This window comes from Anneissia japonica, unplaced genomic scaffold, assembly GCF_011630105.1.
Source record: "Anneissia japonica isolate Jap-2015-1 unplaced genomic scaffold, ASM1163010v1 scaffold352_len1594369_cov220, whole genome shotgun sequence".
NCBI classification, from domain to species: domain Eukaryota; kingdom Metazoa; phylum Echinodermata; class Crinoidea; order Comatulida; family Comatulidae; genus Anneissia; species Anneissia japonica.
Window position 1 is genome coordinate 1,481,667 of NW_022751928.1, and position 18,927 is coordinate 1,500,593.

The 18,927-nt window shown below is 33.8% G+C and overlaps 2 protein-coding genes across 3 annotated transcripts in view; both read left to right on the top strand.

Annotated features, from left to right (window-relative positions):
• Positions 1–12,724, top strand: part of LOC117121989 (inactive peptidyl-prolyl cis-trans isomerase FKBP6-like) — a gene marked incomplete at its 5' end in the record, with an annotated part of 16,603 nt that extends 3,879 nt beyond the window's left edge. The window contains 7 exon segments of one of the 2 annotated variants that reach the window (XM_033267454.1): positions 1,531–1,590; positions 3,952–4,149; positions 6,965–7,139; positions 7,641–7,734; positions 8,125–8,248; positions 8,884–8,942; positions 11,911–12,724. In XM_033267454.1, coding sequence (XP_033123345.1) covers positions 1,531–1,590; positions 3,952–4,149; positions 6,965–7,139; positions 7,641–7,734; positions 8,125–8,248; positions 8,884–8,931 — 699 coding nt within the window. 2 annotated transcript variants of the gene reach the window in all.
• A 1,934-nt stretch (positions 12,725–14,658) lies between these two features.
• On the top strand, positions 14,659–18,083 carry LOC117121985. The gene is made up of 2 exons (XM_033267439.1): positions 14,659–16,533; positions 17,491–18,083. Exons 1-2 carry the CDS (start codon positions 15,221–15,223, stop codon positions 17,579–17,581), a joined length of 1,404 nt encoding a protein of 467 aa, XP_033123330.1. The 5' UTR covers positions 14,659–15,220; the 3' UTR covers positions 17,582–18,083.
• The last annotated feature ends 844 nt before the right edge of the window (positions 18,084–18,927 follow it).

Here is an 18,927-nt window from a genome sequence, read left to right on the forward strand (position 1 = left end):
CCCAATCGTCTATCACCCGAAGTTTTCATTACGATTATCAAGAACGTACACGATCTATGCCCTGGGCTAGGCTTAGCTTGCTGTCGTCACTCCTGTCTCTTATACACATCTAGATGTGTATAAGAGACAGCCATAGTATATTGGCTTAAGATAAGAAATTTTGTTTTATTGCTCTATGACATCGTGGAAATCACATTTTTCGTGAAATTTTCGGGATATTTTAAAAAATCGGGAGATTATTAATAAAAATCGGGAGGGCGGGAGACGGCTTCAAAAATCGGGAGAACCCGCAATTTTCGAGAGACTTGGGATCTCTGCATTTGATTTTTTCCCTTGAACTTACTATCGAGCATAGACAAATATAATGGAATCACCCACTCATATCCAGGCACAGGGTGGAGGTATGCACTCTTTGGAGTGCCTGCTTTAGCTCCTAATAATGTTTTAGTGTAATCTGTGAATCATGTAGCAGAAGTAATATTAATATTCAGTTGTTGCTCAATATCATTGAGATCTTCGTATTCTTTTCATAATTTTGGTATTGTTTGCTTTAGTCATTACATATTGAACGGCATTAATCACATGCAAATAATTAAATTAATATGCATCCACATCAACACTTAGAACTGTTGATGGTCGTTGATAAAGAAGGGTTTCACCACAAACATCCTTTTATATGCATGCTGATGATACTATTATTTTTAGACCTGTTAATTCAGCTGAAGAAGCATCTCTACTGTAGAATCAACTTTGATGATAGTATTGGAGTATGAAAAATGGCATGTAACTAAACCCAACAAATCATTTCTTTTACCTATTTCCCACCACTCAATTTCATTTCATTTCACACAATATTCTTGGTTCTGGTTTAACTTTTGTTAACAATGACAAATATCTTGGTGTTATAATTCATTTAGACCTTAATGGTATTCACATGTAATTGTATCCATTCCAATGCTCCTAAAACTATTGGCTTCATTAAATGCACTACTGGTCGCTCTGATGTTTCATCCATTTTGTACTCTACTTTATGTTTCTCCTTTGTTCTGACTTCTTTTTTTGTATGATGTAAATTTGGAGGAAATAAAGATATTATCATAAGTTGCAGGCATAGACTTACAACACTTGCTATTTCCTGTATAGTGAAATCGTTGTATGAACATCAGATTTGACTGATTTAAAAATGATAATAGGCAAATCACACACTCTACAAAAAAATACAGAGAAATCAACAAATTTCCATAGAAATTTGAGTTTATTTAAAATGTATACAAACATTTCATACATGAAATTGCACAGGAGAATTTGAAAAATTTACAAATACAAAAAATTCTAATGGAGAACTTAACTTTAAGGAATATAAGGTAGAATGTTTGTATATATTTTGCTCAAGTGTTTTGTGTGCTTATTACAAAAGTTCACTCACTGTATCGTGTACAAGGAGAAAAAAAAACATTGAGAATCATCAGTCTTTGTTGACAAATTTACAAAAGATTGATATGTATTTTGTTATTTTTCTCCTCTTTGTAGATGGGAAATGACCTGTTTAGGTCAAATGCAATACACAAAGCTTTCAATAAATATCAGAAGGTAAGAAACATTACATTCATTTTTTTTACCGAGGAGGCTACCAAAAGAGCATATGTTTAAATTTGCCTAAGTCGGCTTTGTCTAACTCGATTAATTTATAAGTTGTTATTTTACATACTAAATTGTTGTGTTTTCCATTAATTAACGGTTTGTAAGTCAACTTTTATCTAATTCAACAATTTTTCAATGACATTTTGGATTCAACTTAGGCAAGTTCAACTGTATTTGATAAATTTGTTACCTTAACCATTGTTTTTAACCCTGTGTTTACCTTGCCAACCAAAATGTTTGGCACCAGTGCTGGTTAGCAGTGAGCTGTAGAATGGGGTGTAGACCAATAATAGTAAAGGAAAAAGTCTTGCTGACCCATTGATCCTGATCTTTAAATGTCATTCTTCTTGGGCATCACAACACATTGTCAAGGACAAGTTTTGCTAGGGGATTATCTCCTGGTGTACTGACTAATTCACTATTCATAGTTACAAGACACCAGTACAGTTGGCGACTACAGTCATAACAGATTTACAAATATCAACACAATACAGTTACACACAGTTGTTAACAGATTTACAAGATATCAACAGAGTACAGATACACAGTTACAAGACATCCACACAATTAGCGTTTACAGTTGTTAACAGATTTACAAGATATCAACACAATACAGTTATACTGTACACAGTTACGGAACACCCACACATTTAGCATTTACAGTTATTAACATATTTACAAGGTATCAACACAATACAGTTATACTGTACACAGTTACAAGACACCCACACAGTTGGCGACTACAGTTATTAACAGATTTGCAAGGTATCAACATAATACAGTTATACACAGTCAAGAAACCCACACAGTTGGCGACTACAGTTATTAACAGATTGCAAGGTATCAACATAATACAGTTATACACAGTCAAGACACCCACACAGTTGGCGACTACAGTTATTAACAGATTTGCAAGGTATCAACATAATACAGTTATACACAGTCAAGACACCAACACAGTTGGCGACTACAGTTATTAACAGATTTGCAAGGTATCAACATAATACAGTTATACACAGTCAAGACAATCTAGATGTGTATAAGAGACAGTATCTTGGTGTTATAATTCATTTAGACCTTAATGGTATTCACATGTAATTGTATCCATTCCAATGCTCCTAAAACTATTGGCTTCATTAAATGCACTACTGGTCGCTCTGATGTTTCATCCATTTTGTACTCTACTTTATGTTTCTCCTTTGTTCTGACTTCTTTTTTTGTATGATGTAAATTTGGAGGAAATAAAGATATTATCATAAGTTGCAGGCATAGACTTACAACACTTGCTATTTCCTGTATAGTGAAATCGTTGTATGAACATCAGATTTGACTGATTTAAAAATGATAATAGGCAAATCACACACTCTACAAAAAAATACAGAGAAATCAACAAATTTCCATAGAAATTTGAGTTTATTTAAAATGTATACAAACATTTCATACATGAAATTGCACAGGAGAATTTGTCCAGGGGGGGCGAAGCCCCCTGGAAGCCACGGATATTTGATGAATTATGGCGAATTTTTATAACTTATTTGATAGGCATCGAGTAACTATAATATGCAATAGCCTCACAGCCCCCCCCTCTGGCGCCTCCCCTGACGTGATGTCATGCCTGTTTCTCCCTATAGTGGACCATTCAGTTTCATATGAATGCAATTTGGGATTACAGTTATATATTTCACTATATAAATCTGATAAAATAATAAATATAGTAATTTGTATTTGCCATTTTTATTGTACTTAGCTTTTATCTTTGTAAAATGGGCTTTAATATACAGAACTTTAATCTTTTTTTTGTAAAGGCGCTATATAAATGCTTTTTAATGAAAAATATATAATAATATATAAAAAAATAATATCATTGAGTGAATAGATTTACACACAGAATAATCTATGAAAATACACATAGAGTACACATTCATATTTGTACATAGAATATGATATGTCGATGTCAGATATCCTATAGTAATAATAATAGATTAAAATAATACATAGGCAAGTTCTATAGAAATAAATGTTTATTAAAATTATGTGCATTACAATAAATAAATCTATCAATAATCATTGTATACACAGATAGAAATAAGGAGAAAAAAAGTCACTTCTAGGTAAACCACTTCACAGCCCATCAATAATGCAAACTGCGTATCTTAGCAAGGTCTGTTGAGAATGGTCAGTGTGTGGTTTCAACTCCTGACCACAAGTTCAACAACCAGAATGGAAACTGCCACTTCTGAAAATAATTTTTTAGTAACATAATATAAAGTCGTTTTTAAATTTCAAGTTGTTTTTATGTTTATTTTTTAGGCTTATAGACTTCTTGAGGATGCTCGTCTCAAAAATGAATTTGAAGAAGAGGAGATGAAAGCAGTGATGCTTAAAGTCTGCCTGAATATGTCATTGTCTTCCTTCAAATTAGGCAATTCCCCAAGAGCTGTCACATTTGCTAATAAAGCTATTGCTATAGATGCGAAAAATGCCAAAGCTCATTTTAGGAAGGGACAGGTAATGTGTTTGAAAGAAAAAGTTTGATTACCATAGTTATTTGAATAAACGCCTCTCCTCAAATTTAGGCCGCATCTGGAATAAACGCCTCTAGGTAATCAAGGCAGCTAGGTAGTTACAGCCTATACGCAATTTAGCACAGTTACACGGCTAGGTATGGGTTATTCCCATTACCTCCCTCGAATAAACTCACTGAGATGTATAAACACCTTCGCCCCTCTCCCCCCCCCCAAATTTGCTCATCGAGCGATTTATTCAATCTTTTCCAAGTAAAACTTTCTACAAGCACAGCAAGGATCAACCATGGTTTACACCTAAACTGAGATGTCTAGTTAATGACAGGCAGCGGGCTTTTAGACAAAATTACCATCAGGAATGGAGAATTTTGCGCAGTGAGGTGCAACGCCAGATCATAAATGCCAAAAGTTCCTACTAAAAAACTCAAAAACCTGCAGCAGAGACAAACTGCTATGTGGCACAAACACATAAAGAACCTATGTAATTTTGGTAGAAAACCTACCTTTCAACTTGACCAAGGGATCGTTAATTTGACTTTTTAACAAACACTTTGCTAAGATATGCCAGAAATTTCCAGCACTTGACTATATATCATTACCAGCATACCTGCTGAGTCTCCTCCGAGTCTCCTCCAACTATTTCTAAAGATCAGGTTCTAAAACAACTAAATAAGCTTGACGTGAGGAAGTCCACACACCCATTTGATATACCTTAAGACTAGTTAAATAGTTTGCTCCTGAGTTAACTGTTTCCCTATGTATGCTTTTTAATTTAGCTATGAGACAGGATGTTTTCCCGGAGTCCTTGAAAACTGCTACTTTAGTACCAATAGCTAAGGTTCCAAAGGTGTCCACAATAGATGACTTTCGACCTATAGCCCTACCCTGATTTTGCTAGGGTGCTTGAAACCTTCCTTGTGGAATGGGTAATGGAAGATATCCATAAAAAGCTTGACATTCAGCAATTTGGGAACATTAAAAAAACATCTACAGCATATTACTTGATTGATATGTTGCACGTCATTGTTCAAAGGCTTGACAAACATGACCATTTTGTCAACCTGTGTACAATTGATTACACTAAAGCTTTTGATTTAGTGGATCACATTATTATTGCAAAAAAACTCATTGACATTGAAGGTAGATGCTCCATCATCCCAATTATATTAAATTTTCTCACCAATCGTACGCACGATACCGGATATCATGGGCAATTATCCCTTAAAACCAGCATCACTTGCGGTGTCCCACAAGGTACCAAACTTGGACCTACCTGTACTTTATTTTTTATTTCAATTAATGATGCAGCTATTGGGGATTACAAACGCTGAAAATACGTTGATGATTTAACTATATGTGAAATCATTGCCCTTAATAACCAATCTTGTATGCGAAGGTTTTTGGATAAGTATTGTGAATAACTTTTGTGATGCAAACCATTTTAGCTTCAGCTGTTGTTTATAATTGTTTTTATATGATTATACCTGAATATATAAATAAATAAATAAAAAAAATGACTGTAAACAAGTGTAATGGGAAAAAATGTAATTCTACTGGTGTAGAACATTAATAAAATGTGTTGAGAATGATTTTGCTTCCATTAGATTTGTTTACAGGCATTGGGGGTGGGGGAGGGCCTTTATTCGAAGAAAAAATAAATGCCTCGGGACGTTTATTTGAGGTAGGACTTTATTCCAAATGAGGTTCTAGATGGGGCGTTTATTCGAGTAAACACGGTATGTGGCAGTATATCTTGAATGTATGCAATTTTGTCTTTCACTAACTGAAACTAGTTTTCACTTACATTGTTGTTTCCATTTTGTTCTTTTTTTAAGTCAAGGACTTTAAACTGTTACCAGGATAGGAAGCTGGCTGGTTTAAGGGTATGTTCACACACACGGCATAAGGCTAGCGTAGTGTACGCCTTTGTGTGTGAACTAGGCAGTGGCATTACTTACGCCACTCACAATGCCAAATCCGTGGCATTATTAACGCTACCAGCAGACACCAGATTAGTTAACGCCACGGAGCTAACGCCAGTGATGCTTGAATGATTTTACCTCATTTCAAGAGATTGAGCAACCACGATTGCAATAGATTAGTATCTCTTTTCTGTGCTCTCTATAAATGAAATGGTAAAGGGGTTCTTTTCCCATTGCATTTTACTTAGTTTACAATGTATATGATTTGTTGATTGTGTTTTGTAAGATATTTTAACCTATTTAAACTGTCTATTAAAACCTGCAACACCAACAATTGTTCCACAATGCTAGCTGAAAAATCAGAAGTAAAATTGTTTATTTAAAATACAATAATCATATAAGTTCACTTCAAACAATTCACAGATTTAAAAGTGTTAATGATGCACTGTAAATATTTTACTACAGTTAAGAACCCGTACATTCTTTAAAACTGAAAACTATTCCACCATAGGCCTATATTACTACTAGTTTAACGCTAGCATTAATATAGAGAACGCCGTTTGTGTCAACACTTTGGAATTTTAATCCGTGGATTAGCTTTCGCCGGCGTAAGCTACACCAGTCTTACGCTGTATGTGTGAACATACACTAAGCCGTCTAACTTGAATTAGCCTTATGTGTGGAATTTTTGTTTTTTCTGAGCATGTGCAGATTTTGCTTATCTGGCTCATTAGCATAACAATACCAGCCAGCTTCCTATCCTAGTAACAGTTACATGTTCTTGATTAAGTGTCATCTAAATGTTCAGCATCCTCGATTCGGAGAGTGGCAATTTTTTTAATTGATTCCTTAAAAATTGTTATTGATACTTCATAGGCTTTACTCCATTTGAGTGACTTCAGTCGAGCTAGAGGAAGCCTAAAGACCGCACAGAAGCTTGCACCAAATGATGGTAGTATTGTAAAAGAACTGCATAAGTTAGAGAAAGCATGTAAGACATTCAAAACCCTGGAAAAGGACATGTGTTCAAGAATGTTTATGAAGTCTAAAGGTGAGATAATATTTATTTCACTTGACAGTAAAAATGTCTTTCAAATTTCTTTACAATTTTAACAGGGAAAGTCTGTTAGAAGTTGATCAATTTTAAACTGATTTTTAACTGACGAATTCTGTGTTTATATTTGTCTATTTTTGTTGTTAACATTTTGTACGGTCAAGGCCAAATGAGTTTCCCCATTGTGGGATAATAAGGTTTTATTGAATTGAATTGAATTATGAAACACGAAATATGAAAATCTTTATTGCAATCGTCATTATAAACATATAAAATTTGTATAAAAATGTATCTGGATTCCTATTAAAAAAATTGAATTGAATTATCATTTTAATATATACATATATAAATTTATCAAAATTAATTACAATTAATCTATTTAAACAATTAAACAATGCCAGTGTTTCTTAAGATGTTACATTGTGGTACAAGGTCCCATCTGTTTGTTTTTTGTAAACAGTTGAATGATAAGGTCTTTTCTAATTTTCCTTTTGTAAGCCAAACCGAATGAGGATTCTAAAGTTGAAAAAGAAAAAGAAACTGAAACTGTTTGTGCTAAATCTTTTGAAGACCAAGTAAATGAGAGCTTGAGGTGAGTTAGTGTTGTTTTGGTATCAGCTTTAAAATTTACAATCCAATTAATTTCAATAATAGTAATCATACTACATTCCAGTTTTTTGACTCACAACATTTGGAAAAACTGCTGTTTTAATTACCGATTTTAATATTTTTTTACTTTTAACCATACTAGTACAATAAAATAATATTGATACTGACATGCTATAATAATCATCGAAGATAACATCAGTCTGGATGTAAGTACTATCTTGAAAATAAGCCTATACTATCTTGATTAAAAATCCATGGACTTCTTTTCGAGATGGGCTTCTTTTCAAGAGTACTTTTGCAAACTAAAGAGGGGGCTTCTTCTCGAGATTAAGCACATTAAGGTTTTATGGTACACACTTATGTTACCTTACAGTGCTTTTGAAGCTGATGAATCTACTTGCAAGGTATTTCCAAGTTCAACATTAAGCACATCTGAAAAGGAATTTATCCTGAAGAAAGCAGAGAGTTTGGGACTACGTGTAAAAACCTGTGAAGAGGTAAAATACATATAATCCTCAATACAGTTCCGGTAGGGTGGTTGTTGTAAACGCTATGTTCAAATAAATATAGTAATGAAAATGTTATTAATACATGTCTCCACTTAAAGACCACATCTAATTAAAGCCCACTTTTCTGGGGTCCCTTATTAACGAATGTCTAATTATACATTATTATTATTCTAATTAGAGACCACATCTAATTAAAGACCACTGAAACTCTGGTCCCAGAAGTAGTCTTTAATTGAAGGCAGAAAAAACGTTTTTACATTTTACTGTTCCTTTATATATCGTATGTTTTTTATGTTGTTTATGTACTTTTGTTGCCTTGAGAAAAAACTAATTTCAAATTTTAATTTGACAATAAAGCTATCTTGTATCTTGTATCTTGTAATTATAATCATCATCATCGTTGGCTTGCCCCTGAATTTTCAATTCTTAGCATTGTCCCTTAGATATGCAAAATAACATAAAATCTTTTTTTTCCTACATTACATTTATTGTTAGTTTCTTTCAAATATTGTGTTATTTTCTATTAGTCTAAAAGTATTATAATTATTTTTTTTTCACCTTAGCACAAATTCAGGCCATTACAGACCTCATACCTTCTATCAATTGTTTCATTTACATTTCAGTCTACTGGTTATGATGTAATAAGAGTAACTAAGCCACAGTATGATTGAAGAAAATGTAGGTAAACATTTTGTTTTAATAAAAAAAGAAAATAATTATGTTTAGTTGCATTAACAGTGGCCCCTCCGAAATTCTATAAAAAAAAATGGAGAAAAAAAGAGAATTTTATTCAAATTTAAGTCTGAGAGTGTCACAACTAGAGGTGGTGTAGACCCTCCCTGTGTAAAAGTCCCTCCCTTGGCTCCTCTATTTCAAATTCCTGGATCTTCAACTGATTAAACATACTGTCTTTGAAAAAAACCTTTCTAAGGAGAAGTTTACCAATTTTAAATGACTTGAGTAAAACTCATCTAGGAAGAAATCGTACTCCTTCTTATGCCCAGTGGAGTGGAAGTCTTGAAATGGGGATGCTGATGGAGGGCGCGAAGATGAAGTGTGGGTATCGATGATCAGTAAATTAGGTGATTTTTAACTACTTGACTGATTTTTAGGTTGGGGGGGCGGGGTGGCCCGAGTATTTTTGAAGGGGCAGTAGGAACTTGTTTTTACAGTATTGCTTATGATTAGGATGATTCGTACAGGAGTTCTTCATAATACTATCCTTGTATTTGTAATGGAATTGGGAAGGCTCCCAAATTCAGTTGACCAATCAAAATCACCAAAAGCTGTTGGTATTATATGTAGCAATTGTATGGAAACAGAGCTTTAGCGAACACGCTCAAGATTCTCAATTTCAAAATGTAACTGAGTATGCTATATATGCTATATAAAATCAGTAAACTTCACCTTTAATATCCTACAAAATTAAATTTTATTTGCGCATTTAATAGAATCAATTAAAGTTATTAATGCATTGAGACATGTAAATATAATGATTTAGTTTTCACCTATTTCCTGACTTTTCTATACAAATTGAAATATAAAACTAGATTTGAACTCGTCACTAAAGACGAGTTTGGTGATCCGCCGTAATTTGACCCTTATAAAGCGCGTGCGGTGCTGATTGAAAAGTTTCATAATATGCTAAAATATTCTGTACAACTAGTGTTTTAAAAAAGAACAATTTTCAGCATTTTAAAAAATTTACGCATGTGTACACGTACGGCTTGACGCCCGTGAGCACGGTATTGGCACAACGAGTGACTCCTGATATGAATACAGTGTCAGGAACACAAAATATGTAACAAAACGTGATTTCCAGCTTCAGTACGTTGTGCGTCGAAATGAACGTATGGCGCGTAAATATGGAAAGTTTTGGAATGCAGAAAATGACCCAAAACGTTTAAATTATCTGAATAGTGATATTGAGAATTTTGAAATTTTAACATACGCACACGTCACGATGTGTGCGTGTACAGTAATGGCACACAAAATTAAATATTGTTGTGTTTTTAAAACCGTTTGTTAGTTATGAATGCCACACGAATTTTCCCTTCATATAACCTATACTGTATATACACTGTAAGTCTGATAGCGTTGAAATACAGTCTGCCGCCCTCTCTCTGTTCTATTTTTACATCTTTTAAGAATGAGAGATAAGAATGCTCTAAAAATTCATTCTTTTTGACCATACTGACGTGATCAAAATGAAAAATAAAGGGACACGTCTGAAAGAGAATTGATTTAGCTATAACATACTCACAGGTGGGAGACAATCAAACAAGATAAGCGAGAATACGTTCAAACGAGTATAAAAAGTAATGACGTCATAAATAAAAATTCAGTTTTCTTAATTCAAATGGCAATATGATGATGTCACAATGTCCGATCAGCCAATATGATCTATAAAATCGTATCTACAACTCGTGCTTTCAGAATATGTAATAAAAATTGGGGGTCACCTTTCATCCTAAGGAGCTATAACTGATTAAAAATATTCATGGTTTTATGCATATATAAATGTTGAGGCACGCGTACGTGCACGCTAAAAAGCGCGAACGGAAAATGAAGGTACATAACATTCAACCTTGACCTGAAGTTTCAAATGCGCATTTTCAAAAATGATTTCATCGATAAAATTCAGTTTGTTTAATTCAGATGGCAAAATGATGACGTCACAATGTCCGATCAGCCATTATGATCTATAAATCATATTTACAACTCGTGCTTTCAGAATATGTAATAAAAATTGGTGGTCACCTTTCATTCTAAGGAGCTATAACTGATTTAAAATAGGCCTGATTTTAGCATAATTTCACTGTATATCGGCACAAACGTGCGCAAAGATCACTATGTTTGATGCGTGCGTACGGCATTGCTGTTGGCCATAAGATGACTGAACAAAATTGAAAATTGAGAAAACAATGTCAGGAACCCAATTTATATGAAAAAATGTAATGTCTAGCTTCCATACGTGCTGCGTGCGTACAAATGCGCGTGCGTAGTGGAAAATTTCCAAAAAAATTGAAATGCTCAAAATGGCGTGAAACGTGTTCTAATTAAGTCAAAAAGTGATTTCGAGCATTTTGAAATTTTGAGGCACAGGTGCGCACGCGTTATGACGCGCATGCGAACTATTTTGGTACGTGACATTAAACCATGCCCTGAAGTTTATGCCCACTCAATATGATTTAGAAATGACAATTGGTTACGATGATATGATCGATAATGTAAAATACGTAATATTGCGCGTAGATGACGTCACGCATGACTGAGCACATTCAATAGGTCACATTGACTAGTGCGGGCCAAGCAAAATGTTCTTTAAAGCGAGCATGTTCGTAGCTTGTGGTGATTTTAAGATATCATGCGAACATGAAATGGGGAGAAAGAAAGAAGAATAAAAAAAAAAAAGATGATCCTGACAATAACAAGAGGTGATCCGCACTAGTTGCGGATCACCAATAAATACTCTATAGGAAAACGTTCATCAATAGTGAAACAAAAAAAAAAAGTGAATTGTTATTATTGCAAGTTTCATCTATCCAGGTATAAATAATAGTTAGTAAGGCATTTTGTGCAAAAGGAAAGGTGCATTATAAAAGCACAGCACCAGTACCATTGAATATGTTTTTAATCTTTTGTTACAGGCTTTCAAGCAAGCATTAAGTTGCAGCCACTAAGCTGACCTGCAAATTTGCATCTTCATAATTTGGCAATGAACCAGATCGTTTGGCAGCCACCTCTCCCCCTACTCTTCCAAAGGATGTAGTGGCACACAAGCCAGATGTGTATACTGGACCTCTGGCTTTGTCTTGGTTTTACCAACTGAACTCTGGGTGAGGAGCATTTCACCAACGCCAATGTTAAAGATGTATTGTCCCTTGCAAAAATAAGTGTATTTCACTCATAACTTTACAGCGAAAAATGATAGAAAAACTTCCAGAAGTTTTTTTTTATTATTTTTATTATTGTTTTCAAGAATAAAAGTCAGGGTACACATTTTTTAATATAATAATTTCTATGCTCATGTTTTTAGGTGAAATCATAGGTGGGGCTGTTAAATTTTTTAAAGTAAATTTAGGCACACAAACATCATCTTCAGAGTGATGCTATGTCTGATCCATATGGACTACTTGATACACCTGGTGTTTCCATCAGCTGCTTGATCAATTATATTAGAATGAGCTCAGTCAATGACATGGTACCGCCACCTATTTGTGTTGTTTTAACAATAAAGTTGTCATTCTGAAGATGATGTTCCTGCAATGAACATCAAAACTGTTAGTAGAAGTCAGTTCAAGTAAATTGGTTGGTAATCATAGACAATTTTTCACATATTACCTACAAACCAGATGAATGTTTTTGAAAGGTGGGCTTCTTGAGATTAAGCCCATGAGGCTTCAATTAAAGGTTTTACAGTACTTTTTTCAGTGAACTAATAAACTTGAACTATAAAATGAATTGGTTGTATTTCTCACTTTGTTCATTAAAGCCCTGTCTAAACTATCAAATTTTATTTGACAAAAGCATGTGAAATGCCATCACATCATGACATATGGACACATCATGACCACATATGGACACATCATGACTATATATTGGCTCATCATAACTATATATGGACACATCATTACTATATATGGGAATACAATCATTTTTTTGTCAAAGAAAATTTGATAATCTGGACAGAGCTTAAGTCAGTACATTAAAATTGAAAATTAAGAACGAAAAATATTTTCCTTGCTAATTAATAGACACATCGGTAATTATTAATGTCATTCATTTATTCTTTGCATTGATTTTTAATTCGCTTGTAATCAATTTAAGTATTTTTATAGTAAATCACCAACAACTTTTTTTTACATTCTTTGTCTCTCATTTTAACAGATTTGATGTTTTTACATTAGTAAACCAGAAAAATGAACTTTCCATCCCATATTTTAGATTTGAATTCTGTGCCGATACAAAAAATATAGTGATAAATACAGTAATACCAAAGCTCATTCAAATTAGCCTACAGACTATAACATATAAACATTTGAATAATGTTATATTAGTCAACTGACCATACATAACCAATAAACATTGGAATAGTCAACTGACCATATGTAACCAATAAACATTGGAATAGTGTTATATTAGTAACCAATAAGCATTGCAATACTGCTTGTTATACTGTAATCTGTGATAAAAAGAAATATTCATAGCAAGGCTTACGACTTGACCCACGTTGAACTCTGTGGAGAACTTTTTGTCTCCAGTTCAATTCTCATTGCTGCTCTCCTTGTGTTGTAGTTAGTGTGTATTATGGCCCATATGTTAAAGCACGCAGTACACGCTTCGGAAAGGAATGAGAGATTGTCACTCTGTGTACTGGCCTACTCGCCACCTAAAGGACCCCACTGGAAACAAGCCTTCGGACTTAGTGGTTGTCTTTGGTGTGATTCACACCAAAAATACTCATGTCCTCCTCTCGTATCCAATCCTCACGATTGCAAGATTAGTTGGATTTGTAGGTAATGATTTCACAAAGTTATGCATGATGATGGTAAATTTTACAGAATAGACGAGAACAAGTACAGTACCACCTTAAAAGTGAATCATCATTTTTTTTTATGAGTGTGTTGAGTACTAACCTTATGCAGACGAGATGTGGAGCCTTTGGGTAAAAACGTGTTGTGGCCCATGAATTTCTGTAAAGTATCCGCTAACCTAAGAACATTAAGGCTGAAAATACTGCAATAAAGTTAATGTCAATCGTTAAAGAATATAATTGTATTATGTGACTATAAACCATAAATGCATGATGATGGTAAATTTTACAGAATAGACGAGAACAAGTACAGTACCACCTTAAAAGTGTGTGTATATATATATATATATATGTATATATATATATATGTATATATATATATATATATATGTATATATATATATATACATATATATATATTCAACATAATGTATGTATATATATATATATTATTATATATCTTATATCATAATGTATGTATGATGTATGTTGTATGTATATATATGTATATATACATATACTGTTATACATATAATTATAAGTATACATTTACATACTTAATATGCAATATAAAAATTAAAGGTGCTGCATAGAGAATATAAACTGGAGATAAGCACCATTTCACATCATTACATTTCAGTTATTTTGCCAAAACTTAAAAAATACATGCATGAAGTAAGGACAAGTCAATACACTTATAAGCAAACTCAAATGCTGTAGACAGGGTATAACAGTACTAGCACTCAAAACGTTAAATGTAAACACGTACAAATATATATGTATAATATATATATATATATATATATATATATATATATATATATTGTTATCATTGATTATAGTATTATAATAGGGCTACATATGAAGATAACATTGTCTCTAAAATATAGGCGACATTCCTAATATATATCACTTTGCAAATGTATAAGGACATAGCACATATTTAATGTTTATTGTGATTGCTTGTTATTTCAAGAAACTCGATTCGGTTGAGATGATTGCCAATAGAGTAGATATGAAGCGGAAAGAAGTTAAATTAGCATAACAAAACGGAGCTTGATCGCGGTTGCTCTCCTTCGCTCCCACCGATATTTCATTGAGAATTGGTATTGTCATGGCGTTACGCTCATGTACGGAAGGCCTAGATATCCGTACATATCATGCCTGCTTGTTGAGTATATTTACTGCAGCTGATAATACTAATCAGCGCTTGTTCAAATTCCATGAGGTAACCTTGTTCAAGACTTGGAAAGGAATTTAGGAGTTCGATAATCCGGATTAAGGAAAGGACTATATCACTAGATCAATAATAAGTGCTTGTGTTAGCGAAGCCAAATTTATATAGACAGCATTACATATATTTATATTGTCTTCGTCTACAGGTTAGACTCCATATTATATAATTTGTTTTCTTTTTAATAACGATGTCTTTCCTACGGAGACTGAGTCGAACAAAAAGCGTAGAAACATCGGAAAACTCAGGCAAAGATAAAGATAAAACAAAACGAAAGAGCTTCAGCGGCACGGTGCCTGTGCCCAAAGAAGAGAAACATTACGTGAAAGAACGTAGAAATTCCGAGAAAGAGAAGAAAAAGTCAAAATCTGAGTCCACAAACGGTGATAGAGTATCCGACTTGAAATATCCTCTTTTTTACGTCCATTACTTAGGACGTGTACCAACTAAGTTGGAGTATGGTCATGCAGCCATTGAAGGACCAGTCGACCAACTGTGTAAATTAAGAGAAAAGGAAAAACTACCAAAACTTGTGCTGACATTCAACCCCGATGGTCTTTTCTTTCGGGAGATCACAGGTCCTTTCAATCGAGTTAAAAAGGAGGGCATGTTCATATATATTCCATTGCACATGGTAACCTATGGTGTCGGATCCGTAGCACATCCTAACGTATTCGCCTGTGTCACTAGAACAGTTTTTGACAAAAAGAAAACGGAATCATCAGTTATGTTCATCGTTCATGCATTCCTTTGCGATAAATCATCGGTTGCACAAAAAATGACTTACTGGCAGTTACAAGCATATATAGAAGCCTATGAAACATTGAAAAGAAAGAAAGAATTACGAATGCAAAGGAGACTAAGAAATAGTTCAAAGGCAGAAACTGCATCTATTGAAACGGCAAGCACAACATTGTCATCCCAAGACGGAAGCTCAGCAAGTCGATCTACTGAACGAAAAAGAGTAGAGGACTCAACTTTTATAAATCCTAAGCTTGAAAGTCAACAGCAATCAAATGATAGCGAAACTTTACAAGCAAAGAAAACAATTGAAACAAACAATGGGTCCCAACTACATGCACAAGTTCATGAAGTACCAAGCGATTCTACGATAGCCGATGACCATACACATGAAATCGCCGAATCTACCTCGGTTGGTGCTACATCGGTTGGATCTTCAAAAGATTCTGCAATAGGAGACGAACTTACAAGTGAGCAGACAAATAATGACACCTCTAATAAGTCTCTTGTAACTGGTGAAGTCAATCCGTTCTCTTTTGGAAAAGCTACTACCCCTGCGACCGACAGTGGCGACATCCTTAGAAATAGAGAATCTGGTGATAATCTTGATACTATTAGCGTGGTTACTATGCCAATTGATAATGAGTCGGTTCCAAGAGATGAGGCTTTTGAAAAAAGGATATCAGAGCTTAATAAACTGATGCAAGTTGATGCAGAAGATCTAAAGTCTAAATTGATCAAAGAAAATCCAACACTTGTTAGGTATGTATACGCGATTAAAAATGCCTGATATTATTTCCGCCATTATTATCATATCACATTTTTATTAGCCCCTTGTCATTAAATTATCATCATCGTGTCATGATGATATTGGCAACGATAGCACCGACATCATCCACAAGAATAATAATAATTACAGTATTAATAATGGTAATGATAATGATGATGATGTTATTGATGATGATGATGATGATGATGATGATGATGATGATGGTGGTGGTGGTGGTGGTGGTGATGATGATGATGATGATGATGATGATGATGGTGGTGGTGGTGGTGGTGGTCGAGGAGGTGGTACTGTAGTGATGATGATTAATAATAATAATAGTGATAATAATTATACAGTAATTGTTCTTATATTAATTTGTAAGCTAATTATTCAAATAAGTCCATTGAATTGTATTGTTCAAGTTCATTATTTTAACGCAGACAATAAGTGTAAAATACCGTAATAAAAATAACTGATAGAAACAACAATAATAAAAGAAACTTTGGAATGAAGAATATAATACTCAAAATGAATTTGAATCTGAAAAAAATACCATCCAATATATATTTTCACTCGTGAGAATTGACGTCACATCAAGAGGGACAATATTTGTAGACTCATTCTTACTTTCAGTTTTTTGGAAAATGATATTGGGTGGAGTAACAAATTGCACGGATAATTTCGCAACAAATCGCAATCGCTTTTTGTTCCGTGATTACTTTATTTTGTTAAACCTTGTATATTTGTTTGAACGCTTGACTGCTCTCCTTCCTTTACCCGTTTTTCTCTATACGTTTCGTTTTTATCCTTTCTCGGCACATTCCTGATATTTCAATTTCGTTTCATTCAAAAACCTCTATTCTCTTTTTTCTTAATTTTTCAATTGCGTCTTGGTATTTATTCATTCTCATATATTTTGCTACTAATCGTTAATTATTTTTGTCTTTAAGGCGTCTATATTATGGTACAATAGATCGACATGGAGTGTTTCATCGACAGGGCCTCAATCTGGGATTGGACTCGGACAATAGCTACGCATAACATGCTATGAAAACCTGGTTAAATCAAGAAATAAAAACATTCTGTTCTACACTGTTCAGCATCAGTTGTGTTGCTGTTGCTTTCTTCTTGTCAACGAAGAATCATACCCATGCCTTGATTGTCCATTTGGTTGATTGGTTAATCGATTGGTATTTATAATCTTGTGAATTTGTTCAAGTAATTAAGTACAGTAGCTCCTTTTTTTGACTTAATTGTATTAAGACACTTTCGCTAGATTCATCTGGTGATTTTTTTTCAGTATCAAATATTTATATTACTCGATTTAACTTTTAATTTCATTATTCACTTTTACTTCAATAATTAATAATAGAAGTTATATGTATGAAATAAAGGGAAATGATTTAGATTGCAAACATTAGTTATGATACAATTGGTTTTGTCTTCCAGAAAAGATAAGTCGATACTTCTGAAATATGTTAGTCCTAGGATATCGATTTTTACATTATAAATTTTATGATATTGCACAGAAACCGGTGTATGTATATACCTGTCTCTTATACACATCTGCCAAATTTATATAGACAGCATTACATATATTTATATTGTCTTCGTCTACAGGTTAGACTCCATATTATATAATTTGTTTTCTTTTAAATGTAAAGTAACAGTATGCTTGATATCATTATAGTTAGATAGCAGCTTAGCTCAGTCGGCTAAACTGGTGGTAGCCACTGTGTGTGTGCTGACCCGTGGAGATCTCTAGGTCCCTGGTTCAATTCAAAATCACTGCCTCTCCTTGTGTTTCAGCTGGAGGGCTGAAATACAAGTTACAATAGTGCGCCGTCTTTCGAATGAGACGTTTAAGCCGTTGGTCCCGTGTGCGTTATGGCCCATGTGCAGGTTTAAAGAACGCAGTACACTCTTTGGAAAAGAGTAGGGGATTGTCTCCTGGTGTACTGCCCTATCACCACCAGAAAGATCCCCACTGGAGATAAGTCTTCCTCTAGACTTTCGTGGGATATCCTTGGTGTTTACACAGAATAAATCCAATGCAATCATTATAGTGAAAAGACTTGACCCTTATAAGAAAGAGAAGTGGGATGAACTTGAATTTCTGTATGCCTATCCTGTCAAGCTTATGAATATGAATTATGATCATGATGTATAGTATTGAATATAATATGATACGCAACGTGTGGTATATGATATGGTGCATATGGTACATTATTTTAAATGTTGTATGTACATGAGCATACATTATTAAAATATATTTAAATTGATTAGAATATTGTAGTTGTTCGTTCTGTGTGATTCTGGTATATTATTTGGCCTGGGTGGTCTATCTACACACATTTAATATAGGCAAAATTACGCATACATGTTTC

Coding starts and splice junctions, on each gene's coding strand:
- LOC117121985 (XM_033267439.1), top strand. CDS start 15,221: ATGTCTTTCCTACGGAGACTGAGTCGAACAAAAAGCGTAGAAACATCG. Junction 16,534..17,490: donor GAAAATCCAACACTTGTTAG/GTATGTATACGC, acceptor TTTGTCTTTAAG/GCGTCTATATTATGGTACAA.